We start from the raw sequence: 26,155 nt of genomic DNA on the forward strand, positions 1-26,155 counted from the left end.
GGAACCAAAAAAGCATCTGTAACTTCTAAAAACAACTAAATGGCAGAGGTCTATTCAGTACTTATTTGTTTATGGACTGCATTAAAAATACTAGGCTTTTAAAATAATACTACTGCAACTGCAGACTTTAGGAGTTAGATTAATGATAACAGCCCATTGTATACTTTGAGAAGTTTTATAGTTACCACAGTTTGAACTCAGTGATGCTATTTGCTGAGAGAGCAAGAGATTATCTTTAAACATATGAAGGTGTCACATTGCTCATTTTTGGCACTGAGCAAAGCTCCATCCAGAGCGACTGTGAATGGTATGACATAAAGTTGCTGCAGTGTTCTAATATAATGGAATGATTCAAGCCAATAAGAACAGAGTGATTCATTATCTTCAATATTGGCCTGTCTGTAGTTGGAAGATAGGGATTAGATATTAATTTAAGGCTTCCCTTTCTTTTACCAAGAGAATAAATTGAAGTTGTCACTGCCTTTTAATAAGGAAGATTTGTTGTTGTGTCTCTCTCAGTGCAATTTTGAAACGATCAATATTATCTGTTCCAGAAGCATCAGAACACCATGCATCTTGTAAACAATGACTACCTTGTGATCACAAAATTCTCATCTGAAAGTGATTATTCTCCCGGAGACGAAATCGGGCTAGAACATAAAAGCAGTGGAAATCATAAAAGTTAAAGGGTGCTGACCTCAGCACAGAGAGAAGGCTGTGTTGGCTCAATGTGGAGACATCCTCTTTCCTATTTATGACTTTCATATATTTTAGATCCGCTTCAACCGCCTGCCAGTCGACTGACATGCTGTGCATGAACTGTCTGACAAAGACTTCCCCTTAGTCTTCATATCTGACGACGGGTTTGTTTGAATGAATCTACCTCAAAGCAGATGTGGGACATGAAGTATTAACGAATAATTCTTAGCAGTCGCTTGAATCTGCTCTACCGTAAGCTCCAGATGGATGGAGTTTGCCACAATGGATTAGAAAATGAGTACCAGGATGTTTGGACCATTAGCATGCTAATTTATGCCTTACCAGACTGATGTAACAGCTGACATTATGGGACTTGTCCTGATGTGGTTTTCCTATGAGATTCGATCCACGTCAGGCTCACACATGACATGCTTTGTCCATGTTTATGATTTTTTTCCTTTTATTGAGCAGACAAAGTCTGTCTCTGTAGGGAGGTGCTTTTATTTTCAAGAAGTGAGCACATGAAACATCTGGATCCTCTGTTCACATGAGCCTGCACAGACCCTGACATGTGACATGTAGCTTGACAAGCGTAAATCTGATCAGCATTCGACAGATCATGTATTTGGATGTATAAACACATTATACATAAGCCATATGACAGTGTTCACACGTACGGTAGGAGTTTGTAACAGCCTAAAGCCGTACAGACTCAAAGACTGTGTGTTGATGTGTGGATACTGACACGTGTTAGACTCTTGGCCTGCGCAGAGGTCCAGTCATCTGGGGAGGTGGGAGCCACTCCAGGCTCCAGTGGCTCCCTCCAAGTTATAGACAGACAAGGAATTGTGGGAAATCTGAAGTATTCACAGCTGTAGGTCCAGCTGGCATTTCCAGAGTCACTGAAAACGCAGGAGAGGAAAACGGTAGGGGGATGTTCAAAAGAGGCTGGGGTCTGATTTCCTCTTGAAAACACAGCTAGAAACAAACCATCGCTTATTTCAAATCCACTACATACAGCTGACAAAATTAAAATAGCTAGACGTGGTTAATCATGCTTTCTTTAAAATGTTCTTGTAGAAATTTTGTCCTTTACAGATCAATTATTTCCTAATTTTAACACTGCTTTTAAATATTGAAATTAATTCTACATTGGTAATATTGGTGCATTTTGTCGTAGAGTTAAATAAAAAAAATAATGGTGACTCAGTTATTGATTTGTTTTCATTACTGTCTCCTGTTTTCAGCTCCGTACGTGAACTACATCCGGAAGGATCCAGGTGCTCCGTGCTCCTTGACCGAGGCTCTGGAGTTTCTTCAAGTCGACGTACTGGAAAGCCTGATAGAGAAAGACAACCTTGCAGCCAATCAGAATCAGCCTCCTAAAAACAAGCCCCATAACCTCACCGTGGTTGCCATGGAGGGCTGCCACTCATTTATCATCTTGGACTGGGCCCGTCCCCTGAAGGATGACATGGTGTCAGGTAAATGTTGTTGTTGTCTTTATCAAACACTGAAACACTTCATGTGTTGAAGTGAGGTGTAATTTAATTAAAGGAAACATGTCAGGATGCTGAATATTATATTGAGAGCATACTTTAAGAAACATTGCTCTACCCAGGTTGGGAAAAATATAGTATGAATGTGCAGCAGATGTAAAATAAAAATGAAAAAAAGGAAACTTTTAAATGCTTACTGCACAACAACTGTGTTTTCCATTGTTTCCTGAAGGAGCCTGTACTATTATTGCATTAGGGCCTGTGTCCACAGCTGGTGCTTTTAGCCCAGTGATCTTCATATCTTCTCTTTTTGAAGGAAATATCACCAACAAAACATTAAAACAATGTAAAGGAATCCTGACAGGAAATAGCTGCAGCCTCATCGAATAGATCAGTCTGATTGGTTTCCCTTCCTCCATTGTCAGTAGTCTTGGTTTTGACTGGTCCTTGAGAGACAAGTGACATTGACAAGCATTGATCCAAAAGCTGAACTGTTTTCAACTGAAAATGCTGTGAGCATGGAACCAAAAGAGCTGACACGGAGAGCATTTTTTCCACTCAGGGCACTGAGAGCTTAGAACACTGGACTGCATTGACTTTGCATTGAATATAAGCACTGCCAGAACTAAAAAGGACCAGCAGTGGTCACAGGCTTGTGTGATGCTGCTGGATTTTATTTTGCTGTTTATCAATCACTGCACTCTCCTCTGCCTGGAGTGATCCAGGATTGGCACAGAGGAACAGGCTCTCTCATGAACGTAATGATTTGAGCAGGGGTGAGTGCTTCTAAAATTTACAGTCAAAGCAAGCCCTGACTTGCTGACCACACTATTTTAATAAGTCTGAGACAGGAAAAAGGTGATGCTGTCTTTGACTCGCAAACACACTCTCATCCCCAGTGCCTATAAAAACTATTCACCCCCATGAATATTTTGCCCTTTTATTGATTTGATAGAACAGTCATGGTCAATATAATTTGGATTTGTAGACAGAAAAATGCAAAAAAAAACTCTTAAATGTCAGAGTGAAAACAGCTTTCTACACAGTAATGTCAATTGAATAAAAACATGCAATGTAAAATAAGTGACTGCATAGATATTCACCCCCTTCAAATCAGTATTTAGTAGTTGCACCTTTGGCTCAAATTGGATTAAAGTCTAGGGTTTGACTCAGCCACTTCTTTAAACCATTTCTGTGCAGTTTTCGCTGGATGCTTTAGGTCATTGTCTCTCTTGAGAAAGTAAATCTTCTCCCAATGTATTCCTTTTGCAGAATGAATAAGATTGTCTACCAGGATTTTCCTATACTCTGCCCTATTCATTTTACCCTCTACCTTTATAAGCCTTCCAGGGCTGGTGGCTGAAAAGCATCCCCACAGCATGATGCTGCCACCACCATGCTTCACAGTGAGGGTGGTGTTTGTGGTGATGTGCAGTGTTTGGTGTCCACCAAACATTGCATCTTGTCTGATGGCCAGAAAGCACCATTTTGGTCTCATCAGACTTTCTTCCACTTGAGCATGGAGTCACATGCTTTTTGGTGAACTCTAGTGGCTTTCTCTTTGACTCTCTCCCATAAAGCTTTGACTAGTGAAGAACCTGGGTGTAGCCTGAGTCTCTGACTGGTGTAGCCTGAGTCTCTCCCATCTCAGCTGCTGAAGCTTGTAACTCCTTCAGAGTAGTCATGGGTGTCTAGGTGGCCTCTCTCACTAGTGTCCTTCTTGTATGGTCACTCAGTTCGTGAGTTCAGCCTGATCTAGGCAGATTTACACATGTGCTGTATTCTTTCCATTTATTGATGATGGATTTAACTGAACTCCAGGGGATGCTCAGTGACTTTAACTGTTTTTTTTGTATCCCACCCCATGACTTACACTTTACAATAACCTTTTCTCTGAGCTATTTGGAGTGTTCTTTTGTCATCATTGTGTAATGGTAGCAAGGAATACTGATCAACCAGTGACTGGACTTTCCAGACACAGGTGTCTTTATACTACAATCACTTGAGACACTTTTTTATCTCAGCATCCAGTTTTTCCTCATACATAGAAAATACCTGTAGCAGCTGGATCAAGCTATACTTTTATTTGTAACCTATCCATATCAAAAAGCATAACTGAACCTAAACTATCTAAAGTGTTTCCAACAAACTCATTTTTATCTAGCTTAAATGTTGCACAAGAAGCCTTGGTAGGCTTTTACTCACCCTCATTGACACTAAAGGGAGAACAGCAAAAACCACACAAGATAAATTGTGGTTCTGTCTCATCAGTCCATCATCTGTTGTGGTCTAGGTTCTGCCTTTTACATGTTCTGACTGAGATTTTAAGAACTTACTCCAGCAGCTTATTGTGGATAAATCACAGAATGAATCAATTCACAGCTTTTTTAGAATTTCTCTGAGAAAACGCAGATTCCTGTTGCCTTGAAAGGGACACATGGGGATAAAGCTGACAGAGTAGGGAGTGAAAATAACAGCAGACTGTATGAGATGGTAGACTGAGTTTTGGTTTGCTTTGGCAGGAAAACACAAGCCTCTGGTCATGCTGTGGGCTTGTCTGTCCTCTGATGTGTAAACCAGATCATACCTTTTTCTTTCTATCCCTTTAGGTGTTTCCTGTCTGCTCAGACACGATCATGTTCTATTTTAATACATTTTGGAAGAGAACACTTGATGTTTCTCTGTGATTTTGTCTTTCTTGGAAACTGCGCTGCATTCCTGAAACTATTTTATTTTACCTTTGACGATTCTGATGCAGAATTTGTCTGCATTCACATGTGATATCATAAAAAGTAAGCCAAAGCTCTGTGAACTTTAAGGTGAATTTTCTTATAAACTGTTGAATTATAGTCACATAAGGATATTTGCTGTACAGCTAACAGGCTTAGTGCCATCTACGTACATTTGCAGGTACAGTTCCCACATGCAGATATAATCACAAGGCACTGTTTTAGTTATCAGGGCGTGTTTGCACAACCCCGTCATACGAGTTATGGGTCACGGCTTTAAAACAAGAGGATGAAAACAGCTGGTAGAGAGCTGACTCAAGAGATGAGTGGCACTGGTATGAGCTTTTATTACAAGTTGACTTCTGGTTCTTTTTATTTTCATGTATTGTTGATCTATCCTTTAAAGGAATATACACAATATTCACTGAGTAGAAGAGTGTTGTATTGAATGAAAAAGTCTACATTTTGGGGACTGTTTTAAGATATTTTTGACCATAGTAAGAGCTCAGAGACAGATTGATGAGGCAGGAATCTAAATACTCCTTTGTCAAAACTCTGTTGAAAAATTTAGAATAGAGAAGAAATGAAAAACCAGAAGAAGAAAAATAAAGTAGCTAGTATTTCCCTTCTCTCCTGTCAGCAGCCAGCTGCGTTGGTGTGGCTCCAGTCAAAATAGAAACTCAAACTCAGAAGTCCAATAGAAACAGTTTGTAGTTTGATGTGCGGCAGAGCTGTTCCCTGTAGTTTTGAGAGGAATCATGGAGAGCCGCGTGACTCGAAGATGCTAACCGGAGTCCAAGGATGGGTCTGTGTGACAGGAAGGAAGAAAACAGAGTGCAGCGAGCCAGGCAAATTGGAGAAAGTCATCATGAATAACAGTTTGTTTAGATTGTATCATCCATCCAGTGTATTGCTTGTCCCATTCGAGGTCATGGCAGTGCTAAAGTCAATCTCAGTTGACACTTGGCGAGAGGTGGGGTACACCTTGGACTGGTTACCGGTCAATCAGGGCTGATTTAGAGACAAACTCTGACTCTTACATCTATGGGCAATAAAGAGTCACTAGAGACACCAGAGAGAATGTTAGAAAAAGCCCTGTCTGACCAGGTATTTAAATCAGGATTTCTCTTGCTATGAGGTGGCAGTGTGGACCGCTGCATCACCATGCAGCCTATATGCTTAGCATGACTTACTAAAATAAATAAAAAAGGCACATTTTTTATAGACTTAAGTAACTGTTATCTATGTCTATCTTTAAACAGAGCTAAGCTAACTGTTTCCCTTTTTCCAGTGCAAGGCAGTTTCATACCTAGTACAGATTGCCTTCTCACATTAGGCAAGGCAAGTTTATTTGTACAGCACATTTCAGCAACAAGGCAATCCAAAGTACTTCACACAGTACATTAAAATACAATGACAAATGGAAAAAGAGAGACAATAATTAAAAACAGCAAATAAAACCCACAAAAGATAAAAACAAAGAGTTGTATTCTCTCCCTGTACCCTTATTATTATTTCTGTTCTATAAGATAATCACACGTAGACAGGGAAGGAAAAGAAAGTGGGAGAGAGACAAACATTATGCAAGTGTTTGGATATGTTTAAATGACTGACAGGCAAATAGCCTTGTAAAATTGGAGGCCTGGATGACGCCCAGTTCATCAGAGAGGGGAGACTGGCTGTCAATATGTTTATTATGTAAAGCCCATAAATGAAATTTTCTAATCAAAATGTTTGTTTACAAAAATAAGCAGGTTAGCACCACTTAGTGCTGAAAGTAGGAGAACGCTACTGTCAAGCATCACACTCAAACCTACGGCCAGTTTAGAGTGCTTAGTTAACCTGATGAGCATGTTTTTGGTGGTGGGAGGAAGCTGGAGTACCTGTGGAGAACCCACGCGTGCAAGGGGAGAACATGCAAACTCCACACAGAAAGGCCCTGACTAGGAAGTGAACCCGGGACCTTCTTGCTGTGAGGCAACAGCGCTAACCCTTGCACTGCTGTGCAGCCCTTGATTATCTCATCTTTGTATAAAAACATTTAAGCACTCATTTAGCTTTTATGTACTGTTTGGGTCAAATTTAAAGGGATACTTCAACATTTTGGCAAATTCGCCCAGCTAACGCTAAGGAGACATATGATATTTCCAGCTTTCCCTCATCAAACTCATCAAATACACAATCAAACAACTCCAAAAAGCTCTCGTGGACAAGTTGTGACCTGCACATTCACCACGCTATGAAATAATCATGGAACATTACGAGACAGAGTTGTTTTAGAGGCAAATGCAAAGCCGGAACTACACTCCAGACATGGCTGCTGGGCGGAGTGATTCCAAAAGCGCACGTTTAGTGCAGGTACTTCCGTCAACAACTCTTAAGATACTGATAAAAAAAGTGGAGATATTCAAGTTAAAAAAATTTGAATTTTAATTGGTATGTATAGATACACCTTTTACATTTTATTTATGTATTAACCAATAATGTTAGTGCCCCCAACTTTAGTAAAAGCAGCTAAACCACTGTTTCAAAATGTCCAGATATAAGTCAAAATCTAACATATAAATACGTTTAACTATATCAAACAAAATATACTCAGTGTGATAAAAGCAAAACATAATTTCATGATAATGTATTAGTAGTAGACTTAAATCGGTGATCAGTGGAAATGCAGTTATAGACGGTCATCCAAATGCCAAATAACGCTGATAATCATCCAGATGGATTGTTGGTCGATCCCTACTTGATACACATGGGCACAAAAGCTGCTGCTTCCCCCTTAATCAATGCATTTTTTTCCTGGTTAGTTTAAAGTCTAACAAGATGAATTAGCCCATTTGAGTTCAATCTTCTCTTTGTCTGTTTCCTGTAGGCTACATGGTCTACAGTGCTTCCTATGATGACGTCCTCAACAACAGATGGTCCTCGAAAATCTCCAGCGGGACACACCTGGCTGTGGAGAACCTCAAACCCAACTCTAGGTAACACAGAAACCTGCTGTGTGTTCATACTTTACTGTGTATCCATGAAAACAATACACACACTCAGAGAATGGCTAATGTGGCTGTGTGGACAGCACTTGTGATTCACAGTATCATCTCACACATGGGAGTCATAGAAAATACACAAACAAAGACTTGCTCTGCGTGTAATGTTTATGATCAGGTTGCTGTGCTGGGTGCAGGTGCTTGGCAGCGGTGCGGTCGTGTTTGTATCCTCATCCCTTCATCACATAATGCACAGAGTACACATCTTGTCATGATGTTTGTGTATGAGTTCATGTTAGCGTGCTGCCGTTGGTCTTCGTCCGTGTTTATGTGGAAATACTTACAAATTGCAGTATCAAAGCAGGCTGCCAGCGAACCGAGCTGATTGTGAGTTGGATGCTGATACCGTAGTGTTTGTGTAGGACATCAGGAGTGAACTAAATCTGTTTGGTTAAACGAAAGCAGGTTGAGAAACACTTTTTGAATCCGCACCAAGATGTGACATGCTGTAAAACATGCTGTGTTGAGACTTTGGAAAATCTAGTGGAACGTAAATATTGCACACGTCCCGTCATCACACAGACACGCTCAGCCCCGTCTGTTTCAGTTATTAGAGTGTTTCCACGATCCTGTCTTAAAATGGGTCATGGTTTTTCAAATAAATGCATGGAAACAGATCTTAACATATGGACCCAGGAGAGGAAGACAGATGCTGTGGTTTCCTAGAAAATGTATAGCCTGATCACATTTCGAGGACTCCGAATAGGCACTTGTGTTTATTTAACATGAAGTCAGTTAAGTTAGATTGTGTTAATTGTCTTCAATCATTTGTTTCATGAAGCTCTGGCATGCTTTACAAAAGAGATGAATAAACGGCAGACAGGAAGGTGAAACTGCTATCAAGCTGTACATAAAAATAACAATGTGTCAGCCAAAGTTCTCCTGTGAAATGTGAAACGTGTCATTCTTTGAAACATTGTTTTTCTGTTTCTGTGAGATATATTGAGTTGCGGTCTACAGGAACATAGACAACCCCTACATATATCTTTGTCACCCAATAAGTCCACTGCACACATAACTGAGATGAGAGATGAAAGTTTTTTTTTTTTTTTTACTTCTGTGACCAGACACTGTCTGAAATATCCTGATGTGTCTGCTCCCCATCTGGCACTCCATAAAATCACATTTATTCACTCTTTTAAGTAAGTAATCTTAACTATTATCTGATGGAAAAACAGTTCCAGATGTATGTGCAGAGTATCTCCTCTCTCTGAATGAATGAAACCAGTTTGAGGTGCGTCTCATGTTGAAGTGAAAAGACAGCAACCACCTGCTGCTGAACACAAACAGCAGAGCTGCGTGCTCAGGGAGAGTTTTTCCAAAAGTCTGCAGAGAGGCTTCCCCTCCCTGGCAACCGCTTTTTATCCACATTAGTGTGTCTTCCTTGGTTACGGTTGGCCAGTGAATGATTTATGGGATACTGTTGGTATTTCCCATGCTGCAGGCTCCTTCTGGTTGCCAGAAATACGGAGCTACAATAGAGCTCAACACATGCACACACACAGGTGGACACATTTCCTGTGATCCACAAGTTTTCCCCCTTACATGATTGTAAAAGGTAACAAAGCTCTTGAAAGGGCTTTTGGGTGATTCAAATCATGGAACTCTGTCAGTAATCCTGTATTTTTTACCTTTTTTCACAGCTTTAACCTTAAATTCTTTATGTGTAATGACTTCACCCCTTTAACATTCAAGAATCAATACTTCAGAGACTTGTAGCCCATTTCTGCACCTGTCTGTGTGTGGTGGCCATAGACTGTAGAAAGAATTCGACAAACCCCGTGTGACGTCAGTCATCTGCTTACAATAGGCGGACTCAGACGACTCTTTAAGCCAATCCATGGAGGCTTTCATATTGAAATCGCGGTCTCAGCCGAACTTTGGATCAACCTAACGGCCCGCCCACTAAGCGCAACCTCCTGTAAGCCTGCTAGCTAGCATTCTGGTTGACAGAAATGGAGCCTCTGCCTGCCGAGCTATCTGTCAATCAAATGAGACGTGCCAATCAGCTTTCATCCTAAATATAATCCAAACGATCATGGTACAAAAAAATTCTCCCGTACAGTGGGAGCACAGTAAGACACTAGCTAATGAGACATGTTTGGTGTTTTGAACCAGGCTGTAAACCAGTTTATTTCTGGTGTCAAAATTGGCTGTTTAACAGGTGTCCAGACGGGACTTCCGCTGTTCCTGCAGCCAGCCTCAAGTGGGCGCTCGCGGTATTGCAAATTTTTTCCACTTCCGCATTGGCTTCATTTTTCAGGACTGGAGGTTGCCACTTGGTGGTGGCTCTTAAAACATTGATTCCAGCCTCAGTTTACACCGTGTGATGTTCCCCTAAGTTCTTGAATCTGCTTTGTTTGACAATCCTCTGAAGGCTGAGCTCATCCCTGTAGCGTGTGCGCCTTTTCTAATCATTATTTCTAATCATTCCAATCATTGAGACAGCTCTCTGAGAACAGCCTGCCCTTTCACCGATGACCTTCTGTGGCATACCCTCATTCTGCAGGGTGTCAGAGATGGTCTTCTGAACATTTGTCAATCCAGCAGTCTTCCCTATGATTGTGGTTGTGTGTACTGAACCTGGGTGAGAGAATGAAGACTCAAAAAGCCTTTAAAATTGGACTTTTCCACAATATTATAATATTTTGAGATAGTGGATATTTGATTTCTCAAGCTGTAAGCATCAAGATTACATACATACATATACATCAAGATTTAAACAAAAAAAGTCTAGAAATGAAAAGAAATCAGAGATCAGGGGAAAAAAAAGAACTTTTACATGATATTCTAGATTTTTAGATGCACCTGAAGATCTACCTTACTGTCTGGAATGAAACCAGAAGTTGGTCTTTTGAGGGTTTTGAATTCAAGTACCCTTCTCAGGAAAATTTTGGACAACCAAACTCTATTGTGATGGTTTTATACACTCTTAGCAGCTTATTTACAGTCTAGATACTCTTGCATTAATGCATTAATCACTATTATTTAAGGTCCATAGTTATGATTTTTTTTTATTGCTTGCTATATTGCCCCTTTCAGTACACTTGGTTGAACCTCTTGAGTGTTTACCTGCAGCAACAGTGATGTAAAATAAGTCCACCACTGTTTCTTAAGCTAATGTCATTATCTTCAATCTTCTGAAAGATCTGTATTTTCTTCCAAAATAAAAGCCAGCCTTAACAGTTTAAAATGTAGAATAGTGAAATTTCAGAATGCAACAGCATGGAGATTGTGATAAACTACATAAAATTAATCATTTATTATCCTTATTTTTAGTGTTCCTTCCAATTGATGCACACCTTGAGGCTTCTTGTTGCACAAGAGCCGAGGAAGTACCATTGCCAAACTGTAAAACCCTCTAGATTGTGGGAATGTTTGCATATGTTCCAAAAGTGATGAAAGCCATGTCCTCATACGCTGAAAGCTTGTGCATGTTTTTTCAAACTGGCATAGAGAAACATGTCTTCATTGCCTATAGAAAGGCATGAGGCTGCGAGGATGTGTGCAAACACAGTTCAGTTAAGAAAGACTTAATAGGAGTTTAATAATGATTTATTTTACAAATTCTAATGAAAGAGGAATGTGCAATGTCTTTGGCGCTTAGACTCCATCCTGATGACTTCATGTACTTGAAGGGGTAGTAAAGCACACAGCAGGAATAGGATACCCCCCTTTGGAGTCTCGACACTGGTGGTGGTGTTGATGAGGGATGTAGGATCAGATAAGGAGTAGACTTCTGAGAAACTGGACTGGGACACCAATGTGGCTTGAGGAAGAGACTGAGATATGTAGGATGAGATGAGCAGAAGACCTGTGAGGATCTGAACTAGAAGCTGATGAACTGAAAGGAGGTGGCTGGGGTGGAGGAGGATTGCAGCATCCACACTGAAACAACAGGTTGACTGTGGAAGAGAGGACAGCAGATTTTAAATATGACAAGTGCATGATGATTGGACAAATAAGGTTGTGGCAGAATCTAATTAGCTGAGTACTTAAGAGAGTGAACACCTGTAACCAGCTGATCACCAGAGCGGGAAAAGAGAAAGAATGGAAGAAGGGAGAGATATGAATGGGTTGTGACTAATGAAGGAGCAACAGTCTTCCTGCTGAGCTTCATTAGTCACATGGGATTTAAAGGAGAAACCAAGAATGGTTAGCAATGGGTTATTTGATTTTATAAAAATATGTGCACTGGACCTTAAAAATAAGAAATACTTTGGGAGTTATGAACTGGAGTTCTGTCATCAGGGAGGAGGCACAAAAGACCAAGTGACATAATACAGCTTAATATTAGATTTGCAAGGGAAAACAGCCAGAAATAGAAGAGAGATGTTGAGACGTTCTCAAAATTATTCTGTATTAATACAATCAGAGGATAGACAAAATTTATTCCAAAAGCTGTGTTCGTAAAAACAAAAGAACAGGTGACGTAACGTATGTGAGGTTATTACTGTTGTGATAAGGCTGAACTTTTGTGTTCAGATGACACACTGAATTTATCAGAATGTTGTTCTGATTGATGGATTAATCTTGGCTTTGTGTGGCATCTTGTGGATTATTCTTATTTTTCTATTCTCCCTTTTATTGTCGTTTTTTTCTCTTCCTCCTCTGATTTCTTCTGCAGTTCTTCGATTACATCATCTCTCAGCAGCTCTCTCTTTCTCTTTCCCTCTCTGTGGTGATGTATATTCTGGTCACTGTTGTCACGTGGCTGTGATGATTGGATCCAGGCCTCGTGGCTCCAAGTGGTGAAATTTTTGGCTTGAAACAGACGGACCATGAACTTACTGTATGTGACCTTGCAGAATGCAGGGAGGCACGTTAGCACACAATCCTGACTGGATGAAAACATTAACACATGCCATCTGCTATGAGAAAAAATGCAAAATGTCAAAGTTTCCACCAGTCTGTGTTGTTCTTATTTTGATGGGATTTTAATTCCCTCATCACTTGAAGAAAAAAGCGCTCACTGCATTACTCCACTTTGCCATTTATCCATTTTATTACAACAAATATCCATCCTTGAGCTTTATAGACTCTTTCCACATCCCTCCTTTTTATTGATTCTTATCCTGTCCTCCTATCTTCACTTGCTGTAATGTCTTTTTTTCCACTGCTGCCCCTTTCCACCGCTCTCCCTCACTCCTCCCTTCAACATGAGCCAAATAGCCATTTTATTGTGCTGCACTCACTTTGGATTCATCCCAAAATAAAACAGGCTACTCTTAAATCAGCCTGACTAAAGCATGCCTGGTCATCTGCTATTGTCATTAACGTTTTCCTCACCCTCCCCCGGTCACAACAAAACTGTCCAAATGGCACTTTAACTACTTAATTAATTCGTTATGCTATGGTTTGTTTTCATCAAGGTATTACTTCAAAGTGCAGGCCAAGAATGTGTTTGGTTTGGGACCAGTCAGCGATACTCTCACCTATGTCACCGAATCAGGTGTGTATAAACTTTGAGATGCCCCATTGACAACAGTTTAACCCCCTTATGAAGATTAATCCTGCTGTGTTGCAGTTAATAGAAATGTGTTTATTTTATTAGAGTGCAAAGTATTCAAAAAAGAAACCAGCCTTGTATTCATCGTTCTTAAATCAGGTTGATACATTAGGCCTGTGTAGCTGTCTGAGTGCTTTCCTCCCTTGTGAAATTGTTGCATTCTTTCTTGCAGACGATCCTCTGCTCATCGAAAGGCCACCTGGTAAGTTCATATACAGACTGCCCACCTCTGATTTAGGGTCAGCTTCTCCTACCAATGATGCACTAATGCTTTAAAGAGAAAAAGAGACATCATTCAGTTAAACAACATGACATGATTTTATTCTATTTTCACTCCTCCTTCACTAATCCCCCCTGCTGTGATTGTAGGCAAAGTATTTAGAAGGCTATTACTGAGATTGAGCTGGAGTTTGACTAAAGTAACAGCCAGGATGATAAACTGGCAAACAAGCTCAGTTCCAATCCTGGAGCCTATCGGTTGTACTTATCAGTCATAAACTAGAGAAAAAAACCTTTTTACCTCTGAGAATGGAATAACATTTTTCTTTAGTTCAGGTCAGTGTTAAATCACTTAAAGGCATTATGTCGCATTTATGTCTACAGTAGAATGTATGCTTAGTACCACAGCTTTAATGTGGTCATTCAAGGTTTCTAAGCCAGAAAATAAACTAATTATCATGTGATTTGGTCACACTTAAGATGAATGAAGTTTGATTAAACAATAGCATCATGATACAGATTTGTAAAAAAAAAAAAAAAAAAGAAAAAATCATCAGTGTTAATTTCAACACATTTTCAAAGTTTGTAAAACTTTCACCATGTCTCAATTAAATTTACACTTTAAAAAGTTTTGACATTTTAACTCTCTTGTAGTGTTTATTTTTAATACTCACATGCTACAGTGTACTTAACACACCATTGTGCTATTTCCTTTCATTTAAGTTGTATATTTGAAATACTTAACAATTTTAATTATTGGCACAGTGCATTGCATTTTTTGCATACTCTATCAAGGTTGCAACCTTGTGTTGAACATTTCTGGAAAAGTTAGGTGTCTTCTGGCAAGGATGGTGCTAAGAAACAGATACAGATCTACGAAACACTCTTTGATTTATCTCAGCACTTCAATCCTTTACCACAGGCAGGAAGTCACTAACTCAGTGGACGCGTTCACCCATGGTGCAAAAGTGTCTAACATAAAAAACAACAATATTGAAAATGTAAAACACATAAACACGTGAAAATACATTTAATAGCATCAAAACACATTTAAAAACTCTGCCCAAGGGTATGATGGGTAAACTCTGCCCCCCAGATTTGAAATGGCAGCGGGCAGAGCTTAGATCAATTGACTCTCGATGGAGTTGGACTAACACTGTATGGATCAGCACTGACAAATAACTCCAACACTGAATACCATTTTACTCAGAATGGAGGTAAAATTAAACTTTGAGGATTAAAATCAACTCTGAAATGTTTAACACAGAGATTTAACTCTGTGTAGACTAGAGGAAAGAACTTAAACTTGAAACATGAATGGCATGTTTGGAGTCTGAGTTATGGAGTTTGATTCAATCATTTCCCACACCTTTCAGGTACAGAGAGAATCGAATTCCTGACTGAATTCATACTAACTTAAAGCTGAATATATGGTATATTTTAGGCATTTAGAATCATTTAGGCAATTATATACATTGTCAAATGTAGAATTTTCTATATGATGATTATTCAATGAAAAAAATAGTTTTGACCCAACATGAAACAAGAGATAGGACAAAACACAAAGGTTTAAAAAGCACATCATAAGAACAGGACATGGTAGCTGGCAAACAGCTACAATATACCCACCTCTCAGTCACAACAACACCCCTGATAATGCATAACTGTAAACCTTAATCTAAATGATTACTGATTTTTTAAAACACCCTCAATACAGTATGAACAAATATATTTGGCTTAGATAGTGAATTTTTAAAGAAGCATTCCACTCTCATAAAGCCTATAACACATGACAAATGTATCCATTAATGCAGGAAAATTCCCCCAAATATTTGAACAAGGAGTTGTAACAGCAATATTTAAATTTGGTGAACCTGACAAAGCCTATAACTACAGGCTGATCTCAATCCTTCCCGTGACCTCAAAGATTTTTGAAAAGTTAGTGGCAGAGCAACTGATCAATTTTCTTGAAAGTTACCAGCTTCTTTACCCAAAACAAAAGAGAAATGGCAACCTGCCCACAGTAAGATGCAGAGTTACTGAATAGACAGTTGATCATTGTGTCACAGTGGCTTAAAAACAACTTTTTAACTTTGAACTTTGCAAAAACTGTTTCTATGTGCTTCTCTCTAAGACAAAAGAAATGTAATGATTTTATGATAAATACTGATTAGAAGGAAATACAGAAAGTAAATGAATTTAAATATCTAGGAGTCGTCCTGGACGCGCAGCAAAAATTTGAGGCACATATGAGAAAAGTGTCAAAGACCATTAGGAATAACTTGAATTGCTTTCGACTTATAAGATCTTGTTTACCAATAAAGGCTGCCCAGCTTTACATTTTTCATACTGTGTTACTGTCTGGGGTCAGGCCAACCAATCAGCAATGAAACCGCTGTTGTCTTTGTACAAACAGACCCTGAAAACACTGGATTAGAAGCCGATTAAATGGCACCATTGTAAAGTGCAACAAACATATAATTTATTGAGATTTGAAAACTTCCTAAATTTCTCATTCATTAAACTGACTTTTAAGTGTGTGAAGGATCTTGTACCACATATGGTCAGTGAAATGATTCAAAAATATTCCAGTGAAGGAGCCATTGCAAGAGGAGCAGTTAGTGGAGACTGTAAACCAGCAAAATGCAAAACATTTGGCCAGTCCTCTTCCTCAGTTAAAGGCCCACAGATCTGGAATACTCTACCATCAGAAATAAAAACACTAACTGACTTCAAAGTATTTAATAACACAGTAAAACAATGGCTCAAACAAAGGAAAATCTGTGAACACTAAGCTACAAGTTATTTATTTTTCATATCATTCAGTACATCTTACTCCTTTTTCTCTTTGTTCTTAGCTACTTGACCTGTTTCTCTTAATTGTCATTTTTAGTCATTGTCATTTGTCTGCATGATAATGTCTGCCTTACTGTCAGCTTTTATGTATGTGGCTGAATGTTTATGTCTGCCTTGCTGTTTCTGTTTTTATGCTTCTGTGTGGTTGTTCATTTATGTCTACTTCCACTGTTAGTCTTTTATGTCCATTTTATTCTGTTGTATCATGCATGTCTTTCCTTAAAAGCCTAACAAGGGACAAGGACTGCAAATTAGCCATGGCTAGAAGTCTTCTATACATTGCAGTTGTTGCACTGTAATCAAATGTAGCAATGCTTATGTAATGTCCCTGATAAAAAAAACAGATAAATAAAAAAGATACTATAAAATAAAGGCATGACCTTTTCCAACCATTTCTTTTTTTAACCAGGCAGTAAACATTTGTATTTCTGCTATAAGACTAGCATTTTTATACTGAGGTCTATGAGACTTCTGGGGCTTTTCAACCAGCCTCAAGTGGACACTCAAGGAACTGCAGTTTTATGTACTGCTGCACTGTCTTCATGTTTTTTTCCACACTGGCGGTTGCCTGCTTGGTGAAGCATAGTTATGAGTTTGTATGGCCACACTTGCACCAAACAGTCTAGCATATATTTTATTAACAGAACCACTTGAATAGAACAGATAAACCACACTAATACACTGATAAAAGGATCAGGAAGGTTGCACCGTGCAACAATTGCTGTTTTAACATTTTTGCTGTATAAGCATTTGCAATGAACAACATTGCAAAAGTCTAAGTTTACTGCAATAAATCTTTAAAAAGTACTCTGTGTAAACACAATAATTTCTTAATCAGCATGCATACATTTTGAATGGCTCTTAAACCATTTAGATATTTTATCACCTTTATAATGATATAAACTCATTTTACCTTTATGTATCATAAGAGAGCCTTTAAGAAGATACCATTTAATATAATTCCCTAAAAGGAAAACCAATTATTGATATTCTAATCAAAATCCTTACCTTTCATTGCAAATTTCAATTTTACAAACAAAACTGCTTTCACTTTGTCCTCTCAACCTCTTACTTGTGCATGCAAATGTGTCTGTTCATATTTTACAGCCACAGAAATGATACATGTCCTCCTTTGTTCTCCCCCTCTCTACAGGTGGTGAACCAATCTGGGTCCCCTTTTCTTTCAAGTATAACTCAGCCCACAGCAGCTGTAAGGGCAGCCAATACGTCAAGCGAACATGGTACAGGAAGTTTGTTGGTGTGGTTTTGTGCAACTCTCTTCGCTACAAGATCTTCATGGGAGACGGTTTAAGAGGTAAAATTCAAACTCCTACTTAAGAGCAGTTCTAATCATTGTGGTTCTATTGACCTGTAATTTTGTCCTAATTATATAACCCACTCTCCATTCACAGAGCCTTTTTACAGTATAGGAGACACGTTTGGCCAGGGAGAAGACCACTGCCAGTTTGTGGACTCCTACAGGGACGGCAGGACGGGCCCGGCCTACCTTTCAAATAATCTGCCCTCAGCACAAGGTAAACAGGAACACACTGCAGTGTTTTGTGGTTGTGAAATTAAACTTAACCTGCTGCCATATTTTCCATGTTGTGATTCGGGATTTGTTTGATCTATGTTTATAACTGTTATTGTTCATGTCTGTAACTCTGTTCATTGTGCTGCTGCCTTTCTTGATCAGGACACTCTTCTAAGTGAGATTACTGATCTCAAAGAGGTTTTCCTGCTTAAATAAAATTAAATAAATGTTGTTTATTTCCTTGAATCTTAAGAGAACCAGCTGCATTGATCGTATCTTTACAAATACAGACCCAGAGTAACATTAAAATGAAAGGTGTGCGTGTTTTAGGCAAAATCTGCATTTGATTCTCCAGACCATTGCCCTTGTATTATGATTACTTCCCAGAACATTGCCATAACATCCATGCAACATTTAATTTTAGGCCATCTCCATTCAATCAATGCCTCTTTTTGTCCTTTAAAAAGAAACAGTACCAACATCTTGATGTTGTTGTTTCTGCAAGGTAGTTTCTTAAAGCCTAATTCAGGGGCAATTTTAGAATCAGAACTTCAAGGGTGCTCAGCTCCTTAAGACATTGTGGCCTGTAGACATCTTTGCAAGTGTGCAGAACACCGCCATAACAAACAGACCAGTATTTTCCTTCATACAGCTATTTGACATAAATTGAATTGAAACTATACAGTAGATGATGCAAGTTTTACCCAGCAAAATATGTTTATAGAATATGCCATTTTCACACTATGACTGTCATTATCATCTAGTTGCAAACATCATTAGAATTTTCACCTTTCTAATCTGACATGTTTAAATGAGCATCTAAAGGAGGAAACAAAGTTTTTTTTCTAAAGAAAGAAAAACACCTTTTTGGACATGATAGTTAATTGTATTTAGTATAATTTGGCTTTTTTGACAAAAAAAAACACTTAAATGTCAGTAATAAGTGACTACATAAATATTCACTCCCTTTGGTGCTTATAGTCTCATTATTAGTGAAACAGGGATCACCTAAGTGCAGTGAATGTGTCTCAAGTGATTGTCGTATAAAAGACATCTGTCTAGAAGGTCTAGTCACTGGTTAATCAGTATTCCTTGCTGCCATTACACCATGGAGACAAAAGAACACTCCAAGCAACTCAGAGAGAAGCTTATTTAAAAATATAAGTCAGGGGATGGATACAAAATAATTCCAAAGCAGTAAACATCCCCCAGAGTTCACTTAAATCCATCATCAAGAAATGGAAGGAATATGGTGCGTGTGTAAAACTGCCTAGATCAGGCCATCCTCACAAACTGATGGATTGTGCAAGAAGGAGACTAGTGAGAGAGTCCACCAAGACACATATGATACTCTGAGGGAGTTACAAGCTTTAGCAGCTGAGATGGGAGAGACTCTGCATGCAATCACTGTGCCCCAGGTTTTTTCGCCAGTCAAATCTTTATGGGAGAGTGGCAAAAAGAAAGCCACTGTTGAAGAAAGCTCATTAAATCTTGACTAGAGTTTGCATGTGGGAGACTCCATGGTCAAGTGGAAAGAAATTCTTTAGTCTGATGAGACCAAAATGGTTGTTTTTGGCCATCAGACAAAATGCTATGTTTGGTGGACTCCAAAAACTACACATCACCACAAACATGCCAACCCCACTGTGAAGCACAGTGGTGGCAGCATCATGCTGTGGGGATACATCCTGGTAGCCTGCTCTGGAAGGCTTGTAGAGGTTGAGGGTAAAATGAAAGTGAAAAAATTAAGAAGACACTGGAGGACAGTCTTATTGGGTTTGTTTTGTCAAAAAAAAGAAACAAGTTACATTGACCATGGTTGATTTATAAATGCAATTTAAGGATTAGACATCCAGTGGGTGAATATTTTTACAGGCACTGTAACTGCTGTCATGGGGCAAGTGTCAGACATGAAGATGTACAGCATTCTAATAAACCGATTTTGTGTTTTTTTTGTTTTTTTTTTTCATAGGCAAATAGTCAAAACAGGTAGTGTATAATTCCTGTTAAAAGACAGCAGGATAAAACTTTTTGACAAATTCTGTAGAGTAATGTTTAGTGCTAGTAAAAAATGGCTAACATATAATTTTCTACCTCTGTATTCAATTTAAACGTGTTGGCATGTTTTTGTAAATGGTTATGATCAGCATATTTTCTTTGATTTGCAGGATATTACCGTGCATACAGACAAGAGCCGGTTACATTTGGAGTTATTGGCCGACGTACATCCCATCCATTCGTAGGATGGTATGAATGCGGAGTGCCAATCCCTGGGAAGTGGTAAACTGAGGAAGAAGGAGACAGAGTTATATAGGGCAACCTTTCTGCTTCCTGCTGCAGGCGCTTACCTTCACTGGTACTGCCCTTTAAAAGAGACTATTGCCTGCCTTGATGGAAGGACACCACTACGACTTCATAACAGCTTTACAGAAAGAGAATATAGTACTTTAAGATAACTCAATGTATATCATTACAATGCACTTTTTATATAAAGCAGTCTGTATATGAGGGGAAAAAGAAGCATGTGTGCTCTTGCTTAGTTTAACTTTTGTCTGTATGTTTCCTTGTACTGTTACCAGCGTTCCCAGAGACAGGTCCTCCCCCAGTGTTATTTATCTCACCATGAATGCACACAAGGACACAGCAGAGCCATTGGACCAAAGCACAAGCTGCTGCACAAACTATAAAAATGAGCACTCAAGATGTGTATAGGTCTGTTAATTTTCAATTCAATGAGATTTGTATTTGTAAACAGCTACTTTTTGTTTGTTTGTGTCCTGTACTGTTTTGTATTTTTATACACCCTCTTGTGTATTAACTGAATCCATTAAACATTATTATATATGTTTGTATGTATACAGACAAAGAATAAAAGACAAAGTATTTGCTCAGGAACTTTGGGAGATTGAATAAAGGTGCTGTGGAAACCGCAGCAATCCAACAACATGAATCATATCATATTCTGCTGCTGCCACATTCTTTCGAGCAAAAGCTTCCACATGTGATCCCTGCCTATTTAATCAACCAAATGGAAGATTTGAGCAACAGAGGCTGTTTAGTGAGCCAGCTGGAACGGTAACTGTTAAAGTATGATGAAGAATCAAAAACAAACTTGATGACGAGGCAGACCAAACCACTGGCATTTAAAATTTGTGCAGATCTTTCCAAAAACCTTTAGCAATGTACAGTATTTTATGATGATGCTGAGTAATTAAACACCATAGTTATCTTAATTTATTTTCTAATCTCTACCATTTTACAGTCATTTGATTTGACTGAAAACTGAACCCGGAAATTATGTTTACTTAAAACATTCCTTGGAACATGTTTTTTTACTCAGTAATGTGAAGTTTGCTTCTGTAAGGGACTTGCTTTTTACTTGTAGGATGGTTCTTTAAAGGGATACTTCAACATTTTGGCAAATTCGCCCATTGCCATAATTCCTATAGTCTTAGTAATAGGTTTGTTACCTTTAGTTGTCGGTGCAAGCTATTTTTAGATCGGTGCTGTCGAGTTCGGAGCTGCTGTGCCAACTCAGTGTAAGCAGACGGTATTCCGGCTTTGCCTCATCAAACTCATCAAATACACAATCCAACAACTCCAAAATGCTCTCGTGGACAAGATGTGACCTGCACATTCACCACGCTATGAAATAACGTTTTATGTGACATTACGACACATGAAGCAAATACTCGGAACTATTTCTTGAGTAAAGCACTGGGCGGAGTGACACAATGCAGCAGCCATGTCGGGAATGTAGTTCCGGCTTTGCATTTATCTTTAAAACATCTCCATCTCGTAATATTCCATGATTATATCATAGCGTGGTGAATGTGCAGGTCACAACTTGTCCACAAGAGTGTTTTGGAGTTGTTGGATTGTGTATTTGATGAGTTTGATGAGGGATAGCCAGGATACCGTCTGCTTACATTGACTTGGCACAGCAGCTCAGAACTCGGCAGCGGCAATCTAAAAACAGCTTGCACCGACAACTGAAGGTAACAAACCTATTACTAAGACTATAGGAATTATGGCAATGGGTGAACTTGCCAAAATGTTGAAGTATCCTTTTAAACGTGATTGCATTTTAAACTTTCAACTGCAGTTTTCAACTTTTATTCACCAGTTAAATCTAACAATGCAATCCAATTAGATTTGAGGCATTCCTTGAGTGCTGATATAGAGAATAACATCACTAGGACTTTAAATATTGTTGTGTTACTCTAAATATTTTCAGTGGCATTAAAGGTTACAGTCTTTGTTTATACTGTAAGACCGAGCTGTTAAAAAATACGTCTAGTGCTTTTTGGCGTTGGACACTTTTGAACCATGAGCAAAGTTACTGATTCAGACAAGTCATCATCATCATCATCATCATCAACAGCCTTTATTAAATCTCAAGTATCATTGAGGTTTCCCTCATTTACAATGATGTCGAGTTACAGGATAATAATAATAATAATAATAATAAAATAAAAACACTACTACTGGTAATAATACATTTAATAATAATAATTATAATAAAGTACAATTACAGATTATTAGCAAAGTTAACAAGATTTTATTAAGAGAAAACAATCACAAACCATGCCAAAATGATTTGAAATAATCAACTCAAATTGTTGATTATTTCCCACCTGTAGGGAGCAACTATGATATACAGTGGATGGTATAGTGAACATGATGGGAGAGGACTTTCTGGTTCAGTGTCCAGTTTTCCCAGGGTCACTTGTAGTCCCTTGACTTAGACTACTTTGGCTAGCATTGATATTCAAGAGCAAAGTATGTGATAGAAATAAGAAAAAAATTGCATTGGATGAAGACCAAGTAGTCTTTTCTTTTGAAAAATACTTAAATGGATTTAAACAGAATTCTTAGTGTCCTTCTTAGTTTCCACAGTGCAGTTTAACCCCCCCTTCAAACAGAGCAAGGCATTTTAGACACAGCTTTTCCAAACATAGTAGTCTATTTGTAATGCTTACATTATTTTACTTTGTGCACAGAAACTTATGTAACTCAAAAAAAACAAAACTACCCTTGTCTAAATTATGCTAATAGCTGTGTCCTCTTATTGCTGTGTAACAACCTGCAGTCATTTGTGATGACGCTTATGCGTTAGTTCAAGCAGGAAGACTGTTTCATTTCAGTTCACCCTTTCATTCATCAGTAACCACTCACTCACCTGCACGCCTTTTCCTGCATCTGCTCCTGCTGTAGCAATCATCAATGGGCATCCCCTCACTTAAGCTTTGAGCCAATCCCTTTCAACTACAACCTCTGTCAATCCAATCATCCTGCAGCTGGCATATTTTAAAATCTTTCCTTCACAGTCAGTCTGTTGTTTCAGTGCAATAGCTGCAACTCTCCTCCTCCCCAGCCACCTCCATTACATCTCATCAGCATCTGGGTCAAGCTCCTTACTCATCTTATCTTACTTCTTCCATTGCCACCACCAGTGTCTAGATTCAAGGGGGGTATCCTATCCCGCTGTCTGCCTCACTACCCCTTCAGGTTCATAAAGACATCATTGGAGTCTATATGCCAAAGACATTTCACAATTCCAAATATTGCCAAACATTTCCAAACTTGTAAAATAAATCATTGTTAAACTTCTATAAGTCTCTCCTGATTGTAGTAGTTTTCAACAAGTCTCAGACACATCTGCTGAGGAATCCCAGCTCATTCTTCTTTGGCCAATCTCTTAAGCTCCTTTAGATTTCATGATCTTCTGGCATGGACCTTGGTCTTCAGTTGACCCCATAGATTTTCAATGGTTTTCAAGTCAGGACTTTGTGCAGGCCAGCCTATTACATTGGTTTTGGTCTTCTGGAGGTAGTTCCTCACCAGGAGCCAAGTATGTTTTGGGTCGTTGTCATAACGGAAGACAAAACAACGACGCAGACCTAGTTCTGCTGCTGACTGCTTGAGATTCTCTTTCTTCACATATACTTCTTTCCTTCACAATTCCTTCCACCCTTATGAGAGTCCCAGCTGTAGACACATTTAAGCATCCCCACAGCATAATACTCCCATCGCTGTGTTTCACTGTGGGGATGGTGTTCTTTGGGTTTTATGCCTCTCCCTTCTTTCTTCTGTCTTCTTTGAGACTACAATTCCTGACTTGGCTAAGTTATTTACTAGTGTCTTGTCAGTCATTCTGGGGCCTTTAGACACATCTCTCACTAGTCTTCTTTCCAGAGTCTTTGAAATCTTTCTCTTCCTACCTCTGCCAGGTTTGTTCTGTGATGTGTGGCTCTCTTTGTATGTCTTGATGATACTTCTCACTCCTGTTCTGGGTACTTGGAAGCGCTCTGATAACTTCTTACATCCTCCTACTTTGTAACTTGATTTTAGAAGCTTTGAGCTTTACAAAGATAAAAAAGATCATTACACAACAGTGGCTTGTGCTATGGCTCAACATAAAGATAAGTTCTGAAGGAGGCTCATAATTTCGACTGTTTGTTTTGTTTTTGTGAAAAAAAAAGTGTTTTGTGTGCAAAGTAAAATAATGTAAGCATCCAAAATAAAACTTGGATGTCTGGAAAAGCTGTGTTAAAAAATTTTGCTCTGGCAGCAGTTGGGAAATACTTAAATATGAAAGATCATAGTAGGACCAAATATGTTATCCTCATCTGTAATATTAAGATACAAAGTAGCTAGGCTGTGGTTAATTTCAGACACACACAGACAAGAAATGTGTCTCCACCCCCTCCTGCTGTACAAAAATGAAGCCAAAATACCCACATGCTGACATATTTTGCTGGTGCTGTCATGCTGGAGCCAGAGTAGTTAAGTAGACGCTGCCACATTTTCAGCGTCCCACCCTTTCTTCTAACCAAAACACATTTAACTGAAAAATGAAACTGAGCAGTTAATCACGTTGTTCTACCCTTTTTACAGCATCAAGTAAATAATCAGAACTAAATGTTGCAGAAAAATGAACACGTAGACGTGAATCTAGAGTCAGAGCACTAACAATCATGATAGAAACTATGTTCAAGTTCAATCAGGAGAGACTTCATACTAGTTTAACAATAATTATCTTATACAGTTTAATGAGAGAAATGTGCAGTCTTTGGCAAGATATTGAGGCAAATAGCAGGAACAGGATACCTCCCTCTGGAGTCTAGACACTGGTGGTGGTGTTGATGAGGGATGCAGGATCAGATGAGGAGCTGAACCAGAGCCCAGTGAGGTGGCTTGGAGGAGGAGACTGAGGTATGCAGGATAAGATGCAGACCTGTGAGGATCTGAACAAGATGCTGATGAACTGAATGGAGGTGGCTGGGGTGGAGGAGAATTGCAGCGTTTACACTGAAACAAAGAGCTGACTGTGAAAGACAGAATGAGATTTAAAATATGACAGGTGAATGATGATTGGTGAAACGAAGTTGTGGCAGAATCTGAGTAGCTGAGTACTTAACAGAGTGAACGCCCATAATCAGCTGATCACCAGAGCAGGAAGAGAAAACGAATAGAAGAAGGGAAAGATAGGAATGAGTTGTAACTAATGACTGAGTAGAAATAGTCTTCCTGCTTGATCCAAGCTTCATTTAAATTTATATGACATGTTTTGATTTTATAGTTTGATCCATGTCCCATCTGTTAACATGGAGGAGGTGGGGAATTTGCAGACATGCAAAGTATGGCAAAAAAAATAAATCAAATGGTTCTTTGGATGTCATGGTAAGAAGATGGACGGACAACCTTAAAACATAATATGCCAAAACATTACGTTATCCATAAGCTGTTGCTACATAAAACACTTGCAATAAAGCAAATTGCACTCAAGATCATGCTGTTGTACTCTACGTTATTATGGCTGGATTCATTAGCCAATCAGCTTTGTGTTTCACCAACTATTTGAGGAAGTATTTGGCCTTGAGTAGAAGTAACTGGTTCAGCTCAGCTCAGGCAGATAATCATAATAATGGTTATACAGCCCTGAGATTAGCTGGTTCAAATCTGTGTAAGGACATTTACATGCTCTAAAACAGAAACTTGTCCTGGCAGGTGAAATGATTTTAAAATCCAGGGAGGATATTGTGTATCCTTCAGCAGTA

The 26,155-nt window shown here is 38.9% G+C and overlaps 1 protein-coding gene across 7 annotated transcripts in view; it reads left to right on the forward strand.

Annotated features, from left to right (window-relative positions):
* The window catches only part of fndc1 (fibronectin type III domain containing 1), a 64,403-nt gene extending 43,356 nt beyond the window's left edge, over window positions 1-21,047 (forward strand). For all 7 annotated transcript variants that reach the window (XM_041804547.1, XM_041804551.1, XM_041804548.1 and 4 more), the window contains 7 exons: window positions 1,947-2,183; window positions 7,800-7,908; window positions 13,347-13,426; window positions 13,656-13,685; window positions 17,712-17,873; window positions 17,971-18,093; window positions 20,261-21,047. In XM_041804547.1, coding sequence (XP_041660481.1) covers window positions 1,947-2,183; window positions 7,800-7,908; window positions 13,347-13,426; window positions 13,656-13,685; window positions 17,712-17,873; window positions 17,971-18,093; window positions 20,261-20,376 — 857 coding nt within the window. In that variant the 3' untranslated portion in view covers window positions 20,377-21,047. The remainder of the gene's footprint in view (window positions 1-1,946; window positions 2,184-7,799; window positions 7,909-13,346; window positions 13,427-13,655; window positions 13,686-17,711; window positions 17,874-17,970; window positions 18,094-20,260) is intronic.
* Window positions 21,048-26,155: the final 5,108 nt, after the last annotated feature.

Source organism: Cheilinus undulatus, linkage group 14 (genome assembly GCF_018320785.1).
Source record: "Cheilinus undulatus linkage group 14, ASM1832078v1, whole genome shotgun sequence".
NCBI lineage: Eukaryota > Metazoa > Chordata > Actinopteri > Labriformes > Labridae > Cheilinus > Cheilinus undulatus.